This window comes from Rhinatrema bivittatum, chromosome 4 (genome assembly GCF_901001135.1).
Source record: "Rhinatrema bivittatum chromosome 4, aRhiBiv1.1, whole genome shotgun sequence".
Classification (NCBI taxonomy): domain Eukaryota; kingdom Metazoa; phylum Chordata; class Amphibia; order Gymnophiona; family Rhinatrematidae; genus Rhinatrema; species Rhinatrema bivittatum.
The window spans coordinates 107995131-108016545 of record NC_042618.1 but is presented as its reverse complement, the minus strand read 5'-3'; the positions used below and the strand labels follow the sequence as shown (position 1 = coordinate 108016545).

The 21415-nt window shown below is 42.4% G+C and overlaps 1 protein-coding gene across 1 annotated transcript in view; it reads right to left on the bottom strand.

Moving 5' to 3' along the window:
- Positions 1–21415, bottom strand: part of SPTBN5 (spectrin beta, non-erythrocytic 5) — a 341199-nt gene that overhangs the window by 17804 nt on the left and 301980 nt on the right. The window contains exons 64-72 of the mRNA XM_029597445.1: positions 19277–19466; positions 18290–18466; positions 13716–13820; positions 11135–11650; positions 9578–9649; positions 9408–9494; positions 3356–3447; positions 2889–2974; positions 1031–1094 (exon numbers count right to left, since the gene is read on the bottom strand). Coding sequence (XP_029453305.1) covers positions 1031–1094; positions 2889–2974; positions 3356–3447; positions 9408–9494; positions 9578–9649; positions 11135–11650; positions 13716–13820; positions 18290–18466; positions 19277–19466 — 1389 coding nt within the window. The remainder of the gene's footprint in view (positions 1–1030; positions 1095–2888; positions 2975–3355; positions 3448–9407; positions 9495–9577; positions 9650–11134; positions 11651–13715; positions 13821–18289; positions 18467–19276; positions 19467–21415) is intronic.

Genomic DNA, 21415 nt, shown 5'->3' with positions numbered 1-21415 from the left:
CATTCAGAGGAGAGGCGAGCTTGGGTCAGGAGACCCTTGTAGGCTGGACATTGGATAGAGGTGGACATTGTTTTCATGAGAGGAGGTTTTTAGTGGGTCTCGATACTAACATCTGCAGAGTTGACACGCCGGAAGGAGTGGAGAGAATGAGACAGGATTTAAGGAAGCTGGAAGAGTGGTCGAAGATATGGCAGCTGAGATTCAATGCCAAGAAGTGCAGAGTCATGCATCTGGGGAGTGGAAATCCGAAAGAATTGTATTTGATTGGGGGGGGGGGGAGGGTGAAGGGCTGATGTGCACGGAGCAGAAAAGAGTCCTTGAGGTAAGAAAAAAAAGAGTCCTTGGGGTAAGAAAAACAGTAGCCAATCTATGGCAGCACCAAGAAGTGGAAGGGGAGCTAAGGGTTCAATCTGTCACCAAACAGTTGGGATAGGCAAACTGGTCTGAGTTAAATGCAAACTCCATCCAAGACCAGGAATGTGGAAAAGTGTTCACTCAATTTAGAACTGAAACTGGGAAATGCTAGAAATTAGTTACAGTTTGGATATGCCTCAGGCATTCATGGCTCGACTGAAATCTCTATATTTGCTGGTTTGGATCTGATACAGATACAAATATTTACAGAATATTTACGTATGTTATAAGCATTGAGGGTTTGCATTTTGTTCAAATTGTTTGAATTTGCAAATATTTACATAAATCTGAACCTACCAAACTAAATCCAATTTTAAAAAAAGGTCAGTACAATTTGAACATGGTGGAGCTGACTGTTTAAAAATCAAGCATTTGCAAATACAAATCTGAATCTGAATGGGATCAGAGGAAGTCCTTCATTGCTATTAAAATAAAAAAGTCTACAAGCAATGTCTTGATAAAGCAGGAGAAAGAATTCTAAAGCTTTTTCCTTCCTTTTTCCCTGTACCAGAGATATTCTCTGACATTCCAAGATAATATACACTGAAACACCAGGACACCCATTGTGTAGCGCAACCATGAATGTGCAAACTCCCCAGCACCGGGCCATACCCACCTTGGAGATTCCTGGGTCTTCAGGATCTCTGTCTGATCCTTAAAGTCATGCTGACTGTCTGGATCTGGGACATCAAGAAAAGAAGAGTCAGTGCAGAAGTGAACCAGAATGTTCTGGCTCTGCGTTGTCTCCATGAGGCACTAGATTAATCCCCCTAGTTTATTCATAGACCCAACCTGTGAGTCTCCTGACACTTAATGTAAGAAAGCCAGGTTGAATCAGACCACAGGTCTACTGACAGTGGTCAATCCAATGGGCTGCAACAGAACTACAGTTAATCAATTGCTATGAGGATGCCACAATATTGCCACAGACAGTAACCTGTAATGTGTGCTTTCAGCCAATTTGGGGGCTGGTTATCGGATTTTTGCCGATGATATATAGATGTATTTACCTGTCACAAATCAAACTGATACATTATAGCAGGTGTCAGTTTGCTTGACCTTTATTAAAAGATTGGATGTCTGAAAATAGAATGCTTTTTTTTAAATAGCAAAAAAAAAAAAAAACCGTCCCAGAGATTGTTTTTTTGGCCCCAGGCTTCCCCCCTTCCCCAGGATCTTCCATCACCTTTGCCATTTGATGGTACCTAGATCCCGATTCTTTTAGAAGCTCAGAACTGGGAGTATGGACTGATTCTACGCTATCATTTCAACATCAAATAAATGCCGTGGTTACAAAGTCTTTTTACAAACTTTATCTATTCCGGAACCTGAAGCCCTACTTGTGTGCTGATGATTTAAGAATTGTCATCAATGCTTTGGTGATTTCAAGATTTGATTATTGAAATTCTTTATGTTTGAGGTTGCCACAAACAATGCTAAGGACTCTTCAACTAGTACGTAATGCGGCTGCCCAGCTGGTTTCATGGGCACACATCCATGACCCTATTACTCCTATCTTATTTAATTTACACTGGTTCCCAGTCATCTGAAGGATTACATTTAAAGTCTAGTTGATCTTTAGAACCTTACATGAGTTAGCATCGAGGAGCTTTAATTTAGCATGTAAGATCTATCAACTACTTATCCCTGGGATAAGCAGCTTGGAATCTATCCACCCTTTGGGATCCTGCCAAGTACTTGTGACCTAACTTGACCACTGTTGGAAACAGGATACTGGGCTTGATGGATCCTTGGTCTGACCCAGTATGGCAAGTCTTATGTTCTCAACTAATATGATCTATGAGATCTTCATATTGGAACTTATTAGAGGTCACTTCTTTTAAACATATTTGGCTAGATGAAATGAGAGACCAGTTATTATGTGTGGCTGGACTGCTTCTATGGAACTTGCTGCCAGACAAGATTAAAACTGAGACTTCTATTGTTTCCTTCCAAAACTCAGTTAAGGCATTTTTATTTACATACGCCTTTTAAGAGTTATTAGGGAGCCCGAAGATGAATAACTGATTTGAAGAGGGGCACTGGAGATGGATACTGGTCATGTTTGTAAGCCAGAGAAGGTTATTGGTGGGTGTAGTCTGTTTTATGATTGTGTTTTGATTTTATTTTATGATTGATGTGATTGTGATTTAATATGTGTGTTTTATGATATACCCCGCTTAGATATTTTTGATGATACGGGATATAAATATTTTAAATAAATATTATGTGGAGAAGACAAGGCTGAAATCACCAGAATCACTTGATTTTGGAAACTGATTTAAGATCAAAAAAGGAGAGAACGACAAATGAAAACCTAAATACTATAGCCTTGATGAACTAAAAATTCTTAAGAGACTGTTTATTACCAGAACAATGTAATTATGATTAGCAAGCAGTTTTCTTAATTTTAGGAAATATATTCTTTTAAACTAAAATACCTTGCCCATCCACAGAAGTTAGCTAAGACTTACCTTTACCATTCTGAAGTGCTTGAACCCACACTTCCATCTTCTGCTCAGAGGGTGCTGAGAAGAGATACTCTGTCCCATCGTTCAGCCTGAGAACAGCAGAGAAAACAGGGCAAAAGTCAGCTCAACTACTATTCTCAACTGCATAAACCCTTCTACTGGCAACTCCTGCTATGAGAGATTGGCATTAGACCTCGCTGAGGATATGAACCACTGGACTGGCATTGGACTACACTGAGGATATGGACCACTGGATGTAGTAATGGAAAATCAGTAGCATAATGCAAGCTCAGACAATCACTGTACTACACTCTTTCAGACTCCCATTGTTTGCTGCAAAGGTGGTTCTGGGATCGCTTGGTCAGCTTTCCTCAGAATAGCTCCTGCTGGAATGGGCCAAGAGCTCGGAAGCTGTAAACAGATACTCAGTGATACTGTGCTTTAGGAGTTCTGCTCTCCATCCTAATTACCTTAGACAGAAGGTGTTGGGCGCGTTGCTGGAGTCCATCACCCTCTCACACACTGCATCTCTGATAGACACAGGGGGAACATCCATTGTATTCTAAGAGTAAATGGAAAAATGTATGAATCAAACTCTCTATCACGCAGAGGCAGTGGAAAGGGGGACTACAAGGGCCATGGCCCCCCTACAATTCAAGTCGCCACCATCAATGACTGCTCCCTTTTCCTAAATTTCCAGCTGGCTCCCTACTTACCAAGCATAAGTGGAAGCTGAAAAATGCAAGAGTGAGACCTCCTCTGGCTAAAATGCAGCAGATGAGTCCAAGAGAGCGAGATCTCCTTTGGCTAGAATGCTGCAGAAGAGTCTAAAAGAGTGAGACCTCTTCTGGCTAGAGTGCCGTGCTTGATGGTCCTGCCCCCTCCCTCCTCAGAACAGGGCTCTGCTGCTTTAGTTTCTCACCTCTCCACCCTCACCTGGGATCATCTGATGTCATCACAGACCAGCTCTCTCTGCTGGAAGGCTAATAAATCACAGCCAGCAAAAAAAAAAAGATCAGGAGCTGCAACTTTATTCTCACCTTATGACAGCAGAAGACAAGGCAAGGGCTATGTTTTATCATCAGTAATCTTTTTTTTTTTTGTTTTGTTACTGTGCTGCTGGGAGTCGGGGGAAGTACCCTGCCCTGCTAGTCAGGCCTCTGAGTGAGCTGGCTGGGCTGATCTCAGAAAGAGCAGTGCATTGGGCCATCGACAGAGCTAATGGAGACAGTGAGTGCCTGAAGAGGGAGAAGGAAGTATAAAGGTGGCTGCTGCAGGCTGGGTAAGGACTGGTAACAAGGGCAGGAACTTTACATGATGATGCTGAGGAACTCTTAGGTAGCCAGTCCAGAGGAGAGGACACACTTGCTAAATGAGCGAGTGTGTGTGTGTGTGTGTGTGTGTGTGTCAGAGTGTCTGAGAAAATGTATGTGTCTGTGTCGAAGTGGGCATGAGAGTGTGTGACAATGTCCGAGTGTATCTCAGAAAGTGTGTGTGATATGTGTGTCAGGTTCTGAGACAGCAAGAGAGCATGTGTGAGTGTGAACTACCCCTCTTGACCCACAAGTTTTAGGCCCATCACCTATGCTGATGCTACTACGGAATAACATAGTTTTAGCTACTTTTCACTTTCACGGTAGATCTAGTGACTTCCTTCAAGAAGGAGTTGCCAATGCTGCATAGGCATCAGAATGGGGTGGACCACCCAGGCTCCAGTCTAACCAACTTTATCTCAGGGGCAGGCCACCCCTGCCCACAGGCAAAAAGAAGACCCTAGCAATATTCTAGAATCAAGTATTTTATTGTTAGGTCAGGGAATGAATAATTCTAATCTATGGTTTATGTAAAGAATGTACATAAGAAAGAATGACTAACTGTAAACAAAGTAAGACATTGGCAGTGGGGCAGAGTTGGGGTGGAGCTAGGGGTGGAGCTTGATTGCCCCCCCAACCAACAAGGCATTCCGTTGCCCCTGCTATCATGTACGAAATCCTAAGGCTTATTTCAGAAGCTCTGATTTATTATACTTGTGCTCTCTCTGACCACTTCCTCTCCATAACCTCTGTCCTGACACAGGGTTGAAATCATGCAGTTTTTAAGAGAGCAATTCTCAAACTGTCAGCATTGGGACAAAGACTGCACGTGCTTTCTATCTGTGAGCTTTGAACCCATTCTCAAAGCGAAGGTACACACACACACACTTGCACTTTCAAACGTGTTGCAGGTACAAAGTAAGCACAGTCACTTCCACTTGCTTTCTTAGTGGGTAGAATTCTACTGGAAAAGTAGGCACTAAAAATTGGAAAATGCCGTCTGCACATGTACTTTCCCTCCCCTGAATTAAGCACGCCCCAGAGATCAACGCAACTAAAAGTAGGTGTGCTGTGGAGCACATTCACCAGAGCCCTTCTCATCAAGTTTCTTTAGAAGTCTTATTGCGTCTTCCATGAATACCGACACTATGACAATCATGAATTTCATAATCTCAAGGAACAAGGAAAATGACACTGCTCCCAAACACAGGTCACCAGAAACAGAGTGCACTGTAACTATGTCAAACCAACAATGTGAAGCCTTCATTTTGGGGTCAAGGCTGATGTTAACCAGGTATGTATTACTTGGATCTCTTTTCTGTGACTTGTTGCTTTACGAATCGAAGCTGTAATGAAGAGTTCCACAGGGAGGGACAGTTTCCAAAGAGATTGAGTCGGTTAAGCAAGGAGTTGGCTGGCTAGATCCCCCGGCGTGGAGACTGCACTTCTGGAAGCAGCTAAAAGCACATGAGTTGTTTTGTCCATATTCTACCACCTGCAAAAATAGCAGGGGCAACTTGTACATGCGCACTTTGTACACGGAGGTAGTTTCCCTTTGAATATTAAAGTGCGTGATGCACCTTGGCTTGGTATCTCGGGCAAAAAAGTTGTCTATGGGGTTACAGCCTGCATACATTTTAAACCAAATATGTGCATGTTACACCAGTTTTCAAAGAGAACCTACCCCAATAAAACTAACTGTGCACATTCACACCTGCTAATTTATGTGCAGAATCTTTTTCCAGAAAATTTACACATATATTTTAGAAAATGCAAAACTATGCGTGTAAGTGCAAATTGCTCCCGAACACATCCCACAGAAATGCCTTTGCTCACTGTGGGTGAACTTCTGTGCATAAAGGTTATAAACCCTCATGTTTACCTGCTTATCGGATGGGCAATTTTATAACAGACTATTATTTCCATGGGTAAAGCATTGTTTTATCTGCAGAAATGCCTTTTAAAATTACCCTCTAAGGAGTGAATTTTCAAAAGCATGTAAAATGCCTTTTACACGCCTATATATGCCTTTTGAAAATTACCTTAGGGGGTTAGGGCAGTAGGAGTATAACTAGGCATTGAAGCAATTTCACTTGCACTTTTACGTGTGTTTAAAATTGGCAATCTCCAGCAGCGTTAGGGAAGGGAAATCATTTATATGTATACTTTCTACGATTAAAAGTATACATGTAAATATATGCATGAACATTTACACTTGCTCCCATGGAGGCGTAAATATGTATGTATATGCCACACAAAGATTCACATGTATACCTGATAATTTCCAAAGAGGACATATGCGCATAAATCCATTTTGAAAATTATGGTTGAAGTCCATATCTACACACAGATTTCAGCACTATGCATTACGTTATAAAATTGGGCCTCAAATGTTTTGTGGACTCAGGAATCATATACATATCAGTTCCATATATATATATTTTATCTCATTGTTTGTTTAATGCAGAGGGGCAGCAGCACATGGGACAGGAGTGTATCTGAGTATGTGAGCAGGGGCTGGACATGAGTTAGAACATTGGGTAGGCAACTATGGTCCTCGAGTGCTTCAAGTTGGGAGAGTTTTCAAGATATCCACACTTAATATTCATGAAATGCATTTGCATGCACTGCCTCCATTGCATGCAAATGCATCTCATGCATATTCATTGTGAAACCTGAGCTACTTGTGGCAGTCAAGGACCAGAGTTGCCCACCCCTGTGTTAGAATCCACCACAGAACACAGAGAATAAATTATGCAGAATCTTGTCTGGTGAGTGTTTCATAGAGATGTCAATTCATTTTAAATTAAATAGATAATGGCAATAAAATTGTCTATTTTGCCTCTTTTTGGAAGCACCATGAAATGAAAAAAAAAAAGACAACATTTTGTAAAAATGTGTATTTTGTGTTAGTGCGTATTAACGGGACTTAGTGCGCACTAACCGAATGTTAGTGCACACTAACTATAGTTAATGTGCACTAACTGAAAATGTTAGCAATCAGTTAAAAAGTGTCAATTGTGGGAGCAGTTTGTTAGCTAGAGTTAAGGCTATGCATTCCCATAGTTACTTGTTTGTGTTGCCAAGGTTGCAAGGTGGTATTTGTGGGGGGATGGCCACTGCCAGTGCCTGGTAGCAAACGTAAACAATTGATATAATAAATATTTAATACTAACAAGCTCTAGTCAGCAAATGCAAAAGCATTTAATGCAAATGCATACTTTGATTTGCTAATCCCTTTGTATTTTAGGAAAGGGATCCTGGCATTTTGGTACATGCATACTTTTAATTCCCCTGGTATCTGTCTTTGTGTTTGGGTGGGGGTGGGGGGGGGGTGGTACTGGTGAGAGGGGAAGTGACTGGGGTAAAAGTATGGGGTGGTGGGTGAGAGAGAGTCTGGTTGGGGTGGTGACTGGTGAAAGGGGGACGGACTGGGGTGGTTATATGGGGTGACAGGTGGGAAAGAGACTGATTGGAGTGGTGAGTGGTGAGGGGGTGAACGGGGTGACTGTATGGGGTGACAGGAGAGACACTGGTTGGGGTGGTGACTGGTAAGAGAGAGGCAGCCTGGTGTGTGTGGGAGTGACTGTGAGAGGGGAAGTGACTGGGGTGAATGTATAGGGTGCCGGGTAGGAGAGAGTTTGGTTGGGATGGTGACTGGTGAGAGAGAAGCAGTCTGGTGAGTGTGTGTGTGTGTGTGTGGGGGGGGGGGGGGGGGAGTGACTGGAGTCATTTTTGTTTCGGGTCATTATCTGTTTGATTTTGTTTTTAAAATGGTTCAGGGGGTATTTATTTTGGGTTTCCCTAATTTTGGAGTTAGTGTGCTAGTAAGGAGTTAGTATGCTAGTAAGGTGAGTTGGATGAGTTGGATGAGTTCCAGCTGGAGGAAAGTTGGGCTTTTTTTTTACCTGCAGTCACTTTCCCCTTGGGTTGAGTCTTTGGGTACTGCTGGCCAGCAGGTCTTAAACAAACAGAGCTGATCTAAGTCTAGGTAGAAATACAGTTGGAATTTCAGGTGATTAATGGAGCAGGGAAGTTAAGATGAAGCAAAGCCAAGGATGCAATGTAGCAAGGAATAAGCCAGAATCAACTCTGCAAGAATAATTCTGAAAGCAAGACTCCAACGATGAGGTCAGAAAATGAGAACCACACTCTTACAACCTGCAGACTGGAAACCTGGAACATAAGTGTGTCCAGACAGCAACAAAATGGCCACCAACAGAAAGTGTGGCCAATGGGGCTGAAAGAACTAACCAGATAGTCCCAAGGGCTGGCAGCAGTCCCTGCTGGTGGGAGATGAGAACTGCCTATCATGGCATAAGAACATAAGAAATTACCATACTGGGTCAGACCAAGGGTCCATCAAACCCAGCATCCTGTTTCCAACAGTGGCCAATTCAAATCACAAGTATCTTGCAAGTACCCAAACACTAAGTATGGTAGATCCCAAGCTACTGCTGCCAGCAATAGCAATGGCTATTCCGCAAGTCAACTTAATCAATAGCAGTTAATGGATCTCTCCTCCAAGAACCTATCCAAATCTTTTTTAAATCCAGCTATACTAACTGCACTAACCAGATCCTCTGACAACAAATTCCAGAGCTTAATTGTAAATTGAGTGAAAAAGTATTTTCTTCTATTAGTTTTAAATGTGCTACTTGCTAACTTCATGGAGATCCTCCTAGTCCTTCTATTATCCGAAAGGGCAAATAACTGATTCACATCTACCCGTTCTAGACCTCTCAAGATTTTACAGACCTATATCGTATCCCCCCTTAACCATCTCTTCTACAAGCTGAACAGCCCTAATATCTTCAGCCTTTCCTCATAGGGGAGCTGTTCCATCCCCTTTATCATTTTGGTTTCCCTTCTCTGTACCTTCTCCATCGCAACTATATCTTTTTTGAGATGCGGTGACCAGAATTGTACACAGTATTCAAGGTGCGGTCTCACCATGGAGCGATACAGAGGCATTATGACATTTTCTGTTTTATTTATCATTCCCTTCCTAATAATTCCTAACATTCTGTTTGCTTTTCTGACTGCCGCAGCACACTGAGCCAACCTCACACCAGGTACAGCTGGAGGAGACTGTATGTGTATGTCATCAACATGGTTTTGGAGCATTTGCCTAAGGCGAAATAACCTGATTTATAGAATTAATGTTTTTCTTTTCACCTTTCTATAAATGAGGTACATTATGTCATACCTGAGAGGCATCCTTCCTGTCTTTGTAGAAGCTCAGAGTTTGCCCACTGAGAGTCACATAATAGGAGCCCCAGGAACTCTTGATCACCTAAATGAAACAAAGTACCATTCAACCTTTGTTTATATGTAGAGAAAGAACGACAGCTGAGAAATGTGTCCTTTGTCTCTGACCTTCTGTCCTCCTGGAAGGAATTTCTGTTGCCGCTCCAGGTATCCTTTCACGGACTGAGTAACCACTGAAGCCTGAACAGCAGAGGAAAGTTAGAAGAATTAAAATTCAGTAAAGATGTCTTCATGAACAAACCAGCTGCCCAAGAGTGTAATCAAGAAATGTTTGCTTTATCAAGCAGTAGCTCTTTGTGAACCAACTGGTTATTCAACAACATTTGATAAGCAGAAGAGAAAATAAGAGGATTGTACCATCTATACTGAATAATAGAATTATTCTATAGAAATGTGCATTTGTTTTTGCCATATTGGACAATTTCAATGACATTGTCTAATTCGGCATGGTTCGAAGGACCCGAATCCCAAAATGGACTTTCCCCGAAATTTGGGAAAAACTTGTTTTTCAGGTTAGCGCAGGGGGGAGGGGCACATTTATTTAAAAAAAACCCAAACCCAACCCTTCAAATTTACTTAACTACAACCCCCCCCCCCCCACCATCCCGATACCCCTCCAAGACTTACTGAAAGCCCTGGTGGTCCAGAGTGGGTCCCGGGAGCGATCTTCCGCTCTCAGGCTGTTGGGCCTGCCAGGAATTAAAATGGCGCCAGTGGCCCTTTGCCCTTACCATGTGACAGGGGCTACCGGTGCCATTGGTTGGCCCCTGTCACATGGTAGGAGCAATGGACGGCCGGCGCCATCTTTGAAAATGCTCCCGGGACCCTGCTGGACCACCAGGGCTTTTAGTAAGTCTTGGGGGGGATCGGAATTGTGGGGGGGGGGGGGGAGTTGTAATTAAGTAAATTTGAAGGGTTGGGGTGGGGGTGGGGGGGGGGTTTGGTCCGTTTTGCCAAAAAAAAAGAAACCTAGGAAAACAAAGTTTCCTTGAAGCGCCCGACCCAAAAACTTAAAACTAAGCACATCTCTATTATTCTATATTTATTTAAAGAAGTTTATTGTTATAAACAAATCTAAAGACTAATTAATTCTCCAACTGCATTCCGTAAATATAGGGTCAGAAAAAAAAATTCTATTTGAAAGAATTTGTTAACAAATGACACAAAAGTTCTAGACAAAAGTCAAAAACAGAAATATAATTGATTATTTATACCCCTCCTCCACTCTCCTTCCCTGTCTCCTACAATTCCTCCTCAATGCCCGTACTGAAGTGTCCTTTAAGCATAGACAGACAACACAGTCAAATGGGAATCAAAGTGCAGGTAAATTAAGATGAATCCATTAGTTTTAATTTGTGATCCAAACCACAATTAAAATTAAGTCTCCAGAATTAAAATAAACTGAGTCACAGATTTTCATGGGTAACTTATAGAAACTTCATTGCTTTGTATGACATAGCCTGAAGATTGCCCCCAAAATGTAACTTTTTAGCAGTCAGTGCTATAATGTATTCGCCTGCAGTGCCACCAAGCTCCTCCATAATTCTTGAAGAATCCCATGTCTCAGTGTAACAGTTGCGTCTTTGGCAGTGTGGTTGACACATGGCAGAGTTATAAGTTCTTCAGTGTACAGAGATGATCAGCATTAACTAAAGCTTTACTTACCGTGTTATCAAAGGAGAAGGATGGCCCGAGTGGCTTTGAAGAGACATCTATTGAATTGCCGTGGAAATCTGACAAGGATTTTAGGACAGCCTTTTCTGAGTCATAGGAAGGGACATCATTCTTAGAGGTCAACAAAATGTCACTGGAAGATGGTTCTGCCATACAGCTGGAAGACTGCCTGACCATCAGCTTGGAAGGTAATGGTGATATCAATGGCTTTTGGGTTTCTAATGATGTCGCCTGCATGTCAATCAACTGAGGTGTAGTTGGGGATTGCAGCACAGTGGGAATTCCATCTTCACTGGGGTTTTTAATCAATGAGACAGTTTCAGAGGGACTCCTTAAAGAAAGACTGGGTGAGGTGGACTTCCTGAGGCTGCCTTGATTTTGTAATTTTGAGAGTGGTGCCTTCCTGTCTGAAGATTTTCTTTTTAGTGAGGGGACCTTGATGATCATTGCTTGCTCTTTCATCCCCTTCTCTCCAGTTTCAATCTGTTTCAGCATCTTCTTTTCTCTCTGCAATTAAGATATGAAGATAAGAACATCAGATTGCAATGTAGAGCAGTGGTTCTTAACAGGTGTGTCGGGTCACACTGGTGTGTTGTGAGGTTCGGGGAGGTGTGTCGGGTCACACTGGTGTGTTGCGAGGTCTTGGAAGGTGTGTTGAGGGGCAGTAGATGGCTGACTTATCAGCCCGGGTGGGAGTTGGTTGACTTCTCTTACATTGGGCCTGATGGGAGGCTCCTCTCATTTCCTTCTCTTCTTTCTGGCCCAGTGGGAGGCTGTTTCCTCCTTCACCCAGATCAGAGTGAGACATTGCCAGCTCCTGCTGTTCTGGGCCTGATGGGATGCAAACTTTCTATCCCTGCTGAGACTGGGAATGATGCTGCTGCTGATCTCTCCACCCTGTGGAGGGTGGGGAAAGGAGGTTGGGGATGCTGGGAACATGAAGGTGGAACGGAGAGGGAGTGTGGGGACTGCTGAACAGGAAGGGGTGGGAAACGAGGTTGGGGTAGCTGGGCAGGCAGGGAGATGGGATGAAGGGGGTAGGGAGAGTCAAGCAGAGGAGAGAAGGAGCACAGGGAAGAGGATGTCGGGGGTCAGGAATGCTGGGCAGGGATGTGAGTGTGAGTGGATGATTGAAAGGGAGTAATTGGGAAAAGTGAAGGATGATGGAGAAATGGAAGGGGAGTGACGGGGTACAAGAGCCATAATATGTCAGTTTTGGGAATGTGCATGTCTTCTCTCTTTGTACTTTGCTTAGTGTAGGAGGATATGTATTTCTGTTTCTAGCTTTCAGTTTTGCACTGCATCCAGAGAGGAGTTTTCAGGTTTCCATTCCAGTTTTTGTCTCCACATTTATAATTTGTGGTCTCTTATTCTGTATTTGTAAGGTCAGATCTGTATGTGTGATTGATGTGAGGTATTTTACTAGCAGGTAGGGATTTGTATCAATCTTCTTTGTTGCGCTTTCTCATTCTCAATAGGACATGCATTGGTGCTGCACTGCTACCTTTTCACTTTTTGAGTTCTTAGAATTAGTGTTGCAATGGTATGGAAAATTTGCTACACATGTGCTGAGTGGTTTTTTTTTCAGGTTTTGTATTTTACAATGTGCCTGGTAGTAAGGGAGTTTGTGCTTCTGTTACTGAGATAGTACCAGGATCAGAATATATTTTTTATATAGTGAGTTGTATTTGAATTATCCTAATTCTGCATCCATTGTTTAGGGATGGGGGTGGGGTTCCTGTGGATGCAGAGTTTGTGTTTATATTTAGCCCCGTCATGGTCAAGTGTTCAGTGAGTCACGCCTGTAAGCATTATCTACCAGGTATGTCCCAACAGAAAAAAGTTTGAGAACCACTAATATAGAGTATACCCTGCATATCTTCTGAAGATCTCATTAATTATGCTAAGGATAAGCTGTAGATCTGTATTGTACTGACTCATGGGTATTCATATCTCACCACTTTATCTCTAGCTGTTGTTTTGTGCTTTCATGTCAGAGCAGGGAAAACGATTCAGTTCCTGAACACAGCCTTGCTCTTTAAGCGTGGCAGAGTTTTAGAATAAAGGGCTGAGTTTAGCTCTGAGGAGAGAATATCATGTGGGCTTCCCTTATAGCACACTTGTTTGAAACCTAGACTTGGTATTTAGTTCTGGATCTCAGACTTTGTTTTGGTGTTTCAGATATCAAAAGCAGACAAGGATGCCATGCTGAAAAAAAAAAAAAAGGTAAAAAGAATTAGGAGTGTAGAGATTCTACCAGATCTCTGTCAGAAGAAATGATCCACCTAATAAAGGGAGCATTCAGAGTAGTTAGTGTGGATTTGTATCTCCCCCGTGTGGGAGATGGAAAATAGTTTGGTTTGTATTAAAGTTGGACCTCTGTGTATTATTGAAGCAGCACAGTTAAGCTACTCTTAATAGCAATACCCAATTAGACAGTTGTGATTTTTTTTTTAAATAAATCCTTAAATCTGACCCTAAGTGAAATGCACCGTAGATAATATTATTTCTCTAAAAAATCTGTTTCATCTCCCTCTGTTTCTCTCAGCTCCCATCAATTTTGTGTCCTCACTTTAGTTTTCCTCTCTAGCTGGGAAAACTTCTCCTCTTGAACTGAGAGCATCTTTTCAAAGTCCTCCTGTTTCTTCAGCAGTCCCTCAACCTCTGATATGGAGTCCTGGGGAAAAAAAACATGGAACAGGGGGATGAAACAGGAGGCTAAGGCTGTGCTTGCAATGGTGAAATCTGTCACATGGTCCACATGCATTTTATTTATGTATTTAAAACATTTATATTCCACTTATAGTAAGCCAGCAGTGCTAAGCAGATTACAATAGGTAAATAAAATACACAAAACACAATTAAAACAAATGAGCAGTAAAAATGATGCAAAGAATCCAAAGATCATCTGCCGGACATACAGATGATCATGCCTCAGCCATGGGAAGAACCAAAAGCCTCCTGGAATAATAAAGCTTTGAGTTGCTTCTGGAAAAATCATAAAATCATCTAACAGCTGAACAGAATCCGGAAGAGCTTTCCGGAGAGTGGCACCCACGGCAGAGAAGGCACGACATCTAGTTACTAGGGATGTGCATTCGTTTAATTCGTTTCATACTTTTCCCATTACATGCCAATTAGATGTGCATTCGTTTCATACGTTTCATATTACATGCTTGTATAGGAAACGTATGAAACGAATGCACATCCCTACTAGTTACATCTAAAATGGGCCTCCTTCATTGAAGGCACCACCAGCAGTTGCCTCCCTTCTCAAAGGCATAACCTTTGAGAAGGGAGATAAAAATTAAACAGACTCGCTAAATAAAAGGAGGACCATCCAATTTTAGAAACTGAAAGAGCAAGATCTTAAATTTAATTTTCTGTAGCAGGGGAAGCCAGTGCAAGGATTCCAATAAAGGAGTGGCACATTTTTGCTAAGACCTACCCAAAATTAGATGTGCGGCAGAGTTTTGTAACACTTGTAGGGCCCTGAGATGCGAGAGTGGGAGGCCCACATAAAGAGAGTTATAATAATTGATAGCTGTGAGAACAAACGCCTGCACCACAGTGCAGAAATCTGAACAATCATGAGTGCATTTTAAATGGCAAAGTAATCGTAGCTTTTAATAACCTGATTTCAAGACTATGCTGATTTGAGGCCTGAAGGGCAAAGCAGAGTCAAACTGAAAACCCAAGTTTCTAATTTTGTCTTTAAACAGGATCAGTGAACCCTGTAGAGGGTCAAGGCACCTCTTGTAACCATAGGGTCTCAGTTTTGGAAATATTCAAAACCAGGTTTTCCACGTCATCCACCAATTAATATTAGAGACACCTGTTACATGACATCTGACAAGTTTTCTTTTACTGGGAAAAATAACTGAATATCATCAGCATAATCTTTGAATGTAATGTTATAATGATCTAAGTGGAAGCAGAGTGGGCATAAGCAGACATTGAAAGGGGCTGTGGATAATACAGATCCCTGCGGGACACCAGATTGAATGATGGCTCTAAAATCCACACCTGTTGCTCTCTTTTGGACAACTAGAAGGCAAACCAGCGATGCAGAGTATCCCATAAGCTACCCCATAAAACCAAATGGCTAATGGTGTCAAATGCAGAGGATAGGTCTTAAGATCATTGCGATGACTCTGCAGCCAGAATCAAGCTCCCATAAAAAAAAAAAATTCTGTGACTGGAAGGAACAAAGTTTCTCATGGAACCCACATTGGGACCTTAATGTAAGAGCAGTGCCTATGGAGTTCCTAAAATAGTGAGCTGGATTGCCAGTCTAATGGTATTTCACTTTCAGTGCAGTTTTTCTTTCCCATTTCTCGAGCCTTCAGATAGACTCTGGATCTTACTGCTGCCATGCTTTTGGTTTCTACCAGAAATGTTAGGGAGTGAAACACGGTCTTTTTCAACAGAGAAGAAAATGATCCCCACCCACAAATTCCAGCTGTTTGAAACTACCTTTACTTGAGCTCTACATTCAGGAATAACTGTTTTAGAAAGCAAAGGTTATACAATTTATTTCTTATTTGAATTTTTAGATTGGCACTAATACTCGCAAACAGGAGGGATCGATTGCATTATCCAGACATTGGTGGGCTGTAAGTAGGTGCTGTGAAATCTTATCCAGCTGAACTTTGCCACTGCCAGCCTGCCCTACAGCATTCCCCACGTGCCCTCGCGGCACTATAATACTTACCCCCCATCCCTCTGTCTTTCAGTACAGCCAGGGCTCTGATACTTCAGTTCTCTTCTAAATCATTCTGAATTATGCCAAACTGTGGGCCACTGACCTCTACAAACTAGGTTTAAGCCATGGAACTCGGTTTCGCTTAAAATTACAAACCAGATCTATATCCAGATCTCTGATGCAAAGGCAGTACATTAGCTTATTGCTTCTGTTGCCTTACATCTTAAGGCTCTTCTGCTTGCAGAGTGCAAAATGAATTTCTGAGTAATATGAGATAGCTGAAGGAGGGAGTGACGTGGTCTCTAAAGCTCATGTATCTTTACTGTTGGTTCAATCAAAGATATCACAACATACTAAGAGCCTGATTTTCAAAAGGATTTACACGCTTAAAAGTGGGTATTACATGTGTAAATCACTTTACGCCTGTAAGTGGCCTTTTGAAAACTGCTACAATATCAACTCGCCAGAATGATGGCTATTGACACAATACCCTTATTAAATAAACATACACATGCTTACTGTGACTCCAACATCGCTCTAAGCTTCAACAGCAAGAGGTAATGGAAAAAAGGATTTGCACTCACAAAGAGGGGAGTAGCTGGCTTGTTACGGCGGTTACTACCCCAAACCAAATGTGCCTGATACTTCACTTTCAATGCATATCCAGCATGGCTCTCTGCTTCAACGGCAGGGGAGAAAAAAACTGATACTTCACGCATGTCCAGCATAGCTCCCTGCTTCAACGGCAGGGGAGAAGAAAAAAAACCAACAAGGGCTGTACAACATAGTCTAGGTAAAACAAATAAGCATGGGTGTAGCTTGCTTATCGCGGCGGTTACTGCCCCTACTACCCCTAACTAATCAAGCTAGATATTTCACTTGGATGCAGCTCCATCACTGCTCTCTACATTAATGGTGGGGGTGGAAGGGGAATAGAACAAAGAGCTAAGAGAAACAGATAAGTATGAGAGAAAAAATGTGTGAGGCTTGCTGGGCAGACTGGATGGGCCATTCGGTCTTCTTCTGCTGTCATTTCTATGTTTCTATGTTTCTATATATAATATATGCCATTGAATCATCAATAGCTTTTATCTATGTTAAGCACACACTGGAAGTAATTTTAGAAGGAGTTACATGTGTAAATGTAACATACTATTGTAGCAAATTAAAAAATCCATTTACATGCATAAAATGCACTTATATGTAAATAGCCTACGGACAATTCAATGGCATATACTGTAGAAATTTTCAAAAGCCCACTTACATGGGTAACGTGCATTTACACATGTAAAACCCAATTTTAAGCGTGTAAATTATTTTTTTTTAAATATTTATATTCTACTTATAACAAGCCAGCAGTGCTAAGTGGATTACAACAGATACAGTAAATAAAATACACAAAATGCAATTTAAACATTCAATAGGGATGTGAATCGTTTTTTGACGATTTAAAATATCGTCCGATATATTTTAAATCGTCAAAAATCGTTAGGGCCACGATACAATACCAATTCCCCCGATTTATCATTAAAAAATCGTAAATCGGGGGAAGGGGGAGGGCAGGAAAACCGGCACACTAAAACCCCCTAAAACCCACCCCCGACCCTTTAAATTAAATCCCCCACCCTCCCGAACCCCCCCCCCAAATGCTTTAAATTACCTGGGGATCCAGCAGTGGTCCAGAACGGCGGCGGTCCGGAACCCCCGCTGAACGACCTCCTGCAGTCGATCTCCTGCCGGCGCCATTTTCCGTACGGAAAACAATTCGCGGCAAGAAATCGCTTCCTGAACCCCGCTGGACTCCCAGAAACTTTTGGCCAGCTTGGGGGGGCCTCCTGACCCCCACAAGACTTGCCAAAAGTCCAGCGGGGGTCTGGAACGACCTCCTGCATCGAATTGTTTTTGTCTATGGCCGCCGCCATTTTGCGGCGGCCATTTTGCAAAATGGCGCCGGCTGAAGACAAAAGGATTCAATTGAGGGGGCCGTTCCGGACCGCCGCCGTTCTGGACCACAGCTGGATCCCCAGGTAATTTAAAGCATTTGGGGGGGGTTCGGGAGGGTGGGGGATTTAATTTAAAGGGTCGGGGGTGGGTTTTAGGGGGTTGGCTCACGATTTTAACGATTTTTCACAATATTTTTAAAACCCAAACGGCAACAATACGATTCCCTCCCCCTCCCAGCCGAAATCGATCGTTAAGACGATCGAGGACACGATTCACATCTCTAACATTCAATAAAATGTATAATCAGGCCCTTAACACAAGTAAATAGCTTTTGAAAATTGCTATGATAGTATCTTACATTAACAGGTGAAAGATTCCAGATTTGAATAATCTGACTGGAAGAGTTCTTGATGGCCAGAGAATAGAAAGTCTTGCCTAACTGGTGAGGAGGCAGGAGGTGGTCTCTCCTGATACAGTTATCAGTGTTACAGACTTACCCCATAGTCTGAGTCCAAGAGAAAACCTTCCCGTGCACGGAGCCATTCTTCTGCCTGCTCTAGGTTCCGCCGTAGTACTTGAATGTCCAAATTCTCTTCATACAATTCCTTTCTCATCTCCCAGCTGTCTGACACTCTCTTCATCATCTCTGTCTGCTCCGAGAGCTTCTCTTCAATCTGGAATAAAGAAACCACAAATAAAGCTACGTAGCTACAGTCTGGTCCAAGCATAATGCTGCCACGGTTTAACAGTATTCAGCTCTCTCTGGGCTACTGAAGTCCAGGTACATCGCACAACTGAGCTAAAGTGGACTACAGAATATTGGGTGTGGACTCTCTACCAGAGCTCTTCTTCCTGGGGGAAGAGAAATAAGTGGAATGTATGGAATGACTCTCTGAGTTATGGGACATGCATTATATGCATGGTCATCTGAAGATACCTTGGAGATTACAAAGCAGATTAAATGCCAAGTTGCAGAATGAAAACAAGGCAAACCAAAGATTCTAGCAGACCTGTTTGGAGAAGGAATAGTGTATGGGGGTAAAGATAAACTAATAAAGAGAGCAAATTTTCTTCCAATACAGCTTATGTCCATTTACAGATTTCTTTCTTTCTTTTTTTTTTTTTAATGCATTTTACTCTGTGGATCCAGAATCCCAGGAATTCCCACATGCTCCTAGATCTCCCACCTCTAGGAGCCCTCTATTCCTCTATATTTGTGCCAACAGACGGACCAATGCCACAAGCAAAATTCCAAGGAAGCTTCCATCCCTCAACAATCATCACATTTCAGCAGGTTTACAAGTTACTCAGTATCACAACACTGATCCCTGCTATCTGGAGATAAGATGAATGCCTTTTGGCAGTTAGATGATTTGCTACCTGTAATGTATTCTCAAACTGCAAGGAACATGGAGCCTACTGGCAGGCATCCAAGTTAATCGTGTATCTCAATGGCAGCTCATTTCTACTCCTGATCAATGTACCTCATCGAACATGAAATGCTTGTTCTCCACCAAACTTTTCCCTGCCTTCTGCAGGCCTTCATAATTCAGCCACTGTTTATCGATTTCACGCTTGTACTCCTCATGACGTTTGATCAGCAGTTCTGCCCCACCAATGTCATTCGCCAATTCCTCAGACATTACTAGGGCATGCATCTCTTTGGCCCAGATCCTATCATGGTGAATCACAAATTCATGTTAAACATCTCAGGGCAGGAAAGAGAAGGAACATATTGCATGCATGAGTTCATACACTTATCAAACATACTCATATTTACATGCAAGCCTCTTCACACAGATGGCACCCATAAATACATTGTATGGAAACCAAGAAAACGCAGAGTAGGATAAAGATTTTTTTTAATTGAGATTTCTTAAATTTGCAGGGTCTATTTCCTAGATGGCCTAAATTGTTTTTCAATGCCTATCAATCTCTTCTTGTGCCTGCCAACTGGCACTACCACACAATACTTGACATGTACAGCACATGAGGTGGTTATCATTTGTAGCAACAGCCTATAACGATGTTCTCCTTATATGTACCTTAGCTTGATACATAAGGATTTTACCAGTTTCTATTTAGTCTTTATCCTAAGCAGCACTAAAAGCAAACCAATGAGATTCCATCAGTCAGAGCAAAAACCTTAATTCTACAAGAGAACGAGCCTTTTCAATCTCAGGCCCTAGGCCGTGGAACTCACTTCCTGATTCCATCTGCTTGATTGCTTGTCCTATAGCATTAAAAAGATCTTTAAAACATTCCTTGATAAGCAAACTTTCATGGAATCAGAACCTTCTTAAGTGGTTTTGTTTGACTATTCTAAGTCATGACTTATGTCTGTCATGCTAATATTCTTTGCTGATTCTAAGGTATGTGACCCCTTTGCCACAGAAAGGTGCATGAGGGCTGACTATGTTAGCAGGAGTGCATGTGAAGGAGAGGTTTCTTTTTGCAAGGAGGCCTAGGTGCTATAAATCTTTTAATTTTTGTAAGTAAATATCTGCTGGAAGTGCACAGGATATGCTCGGAGGCAGGGGAGTCAGTTGCAAGTAAGAGAAGAATCTTCCAGAAGCCTGGGTCATCTTCAATGTCAAGGGATGTTGCTCACCCCTCTGACAGACAGGGGGAGGGAGGATACATCCCCTCAGGACCCAGTAATTAGGAGAGATAATAAAATCCCCAGGCTCTCCTGAGACAGGGGCTGTTTTGAGATTCCACTGGAAGAAATTGGTGGGAGCTGAGATGCTCTCGAGGGATCCTGGAAGGGAGCAGCCAGGAATAAAGGCTGCAGATTTTCCACTAAAATCCATAGATGCCTAAGAACAAGGATGAAAGACTGCTTAGAAGCTGCAGGTTACACTTGGACTTACTAGGGCAAGGACTCTGCTGGATTAGGATCCCACACTGAGCCAGAGAGTACCTGCCTTGGGTTTGGGGAATCCTGAAGATATTTCTGATGGGTTTGCTGTAGTGATGATCAGAGGTTCCAGTGAGTAATCAACTATCTGGTAGAGGAGAGGAAGGAAAATCTAGCCTGGTGTTGCAACAGGGGACAAAGGAGGGAGAAGTAACAAAGTTACTGGAGACCTTGTGTTGCTACACCAAGAAACCAGTTTCATAAGGGGAGTTGATGAAGCGAGGATTAGAGCTTTCCTTGAACTGTGCTTTCATTTAGTTGTACTTCTTACCTGCATCTACTTGACTGTCACTATGTTTAACGCTGAAGACTCAGAATTAAACTGTCTTTTCTTTGGAGCCCAATCAGGGACCGGAGAGTGTTTCATTTGGATGGAGTGGTCTCAGCCAGGCACTGGCCTTGCAGGAAACCCTGCCCCCAACTCTCAGCCCTGGAGAACTGTGTCCCCACCTTGGGTTTGTGAACACCAAGCACCCAGAGACTGGGAAGGTGGCCCCCACGAAAGGGGGGGGTTACATTTATATTGTTTAATCTGAGGTTATTGTATCGTTTTGTATGTCTTGTGCTTTGTTACTGGTTTATTTATGCATGTAATATTTGGAATCTGCCCAGAACAAATGTGTATGTGCATGGAATACAAGAAATTCTAAATAAACAAATAAATGAGAATGAGCTGCTGGTATCAAAGGAGCTCAGATAGAAG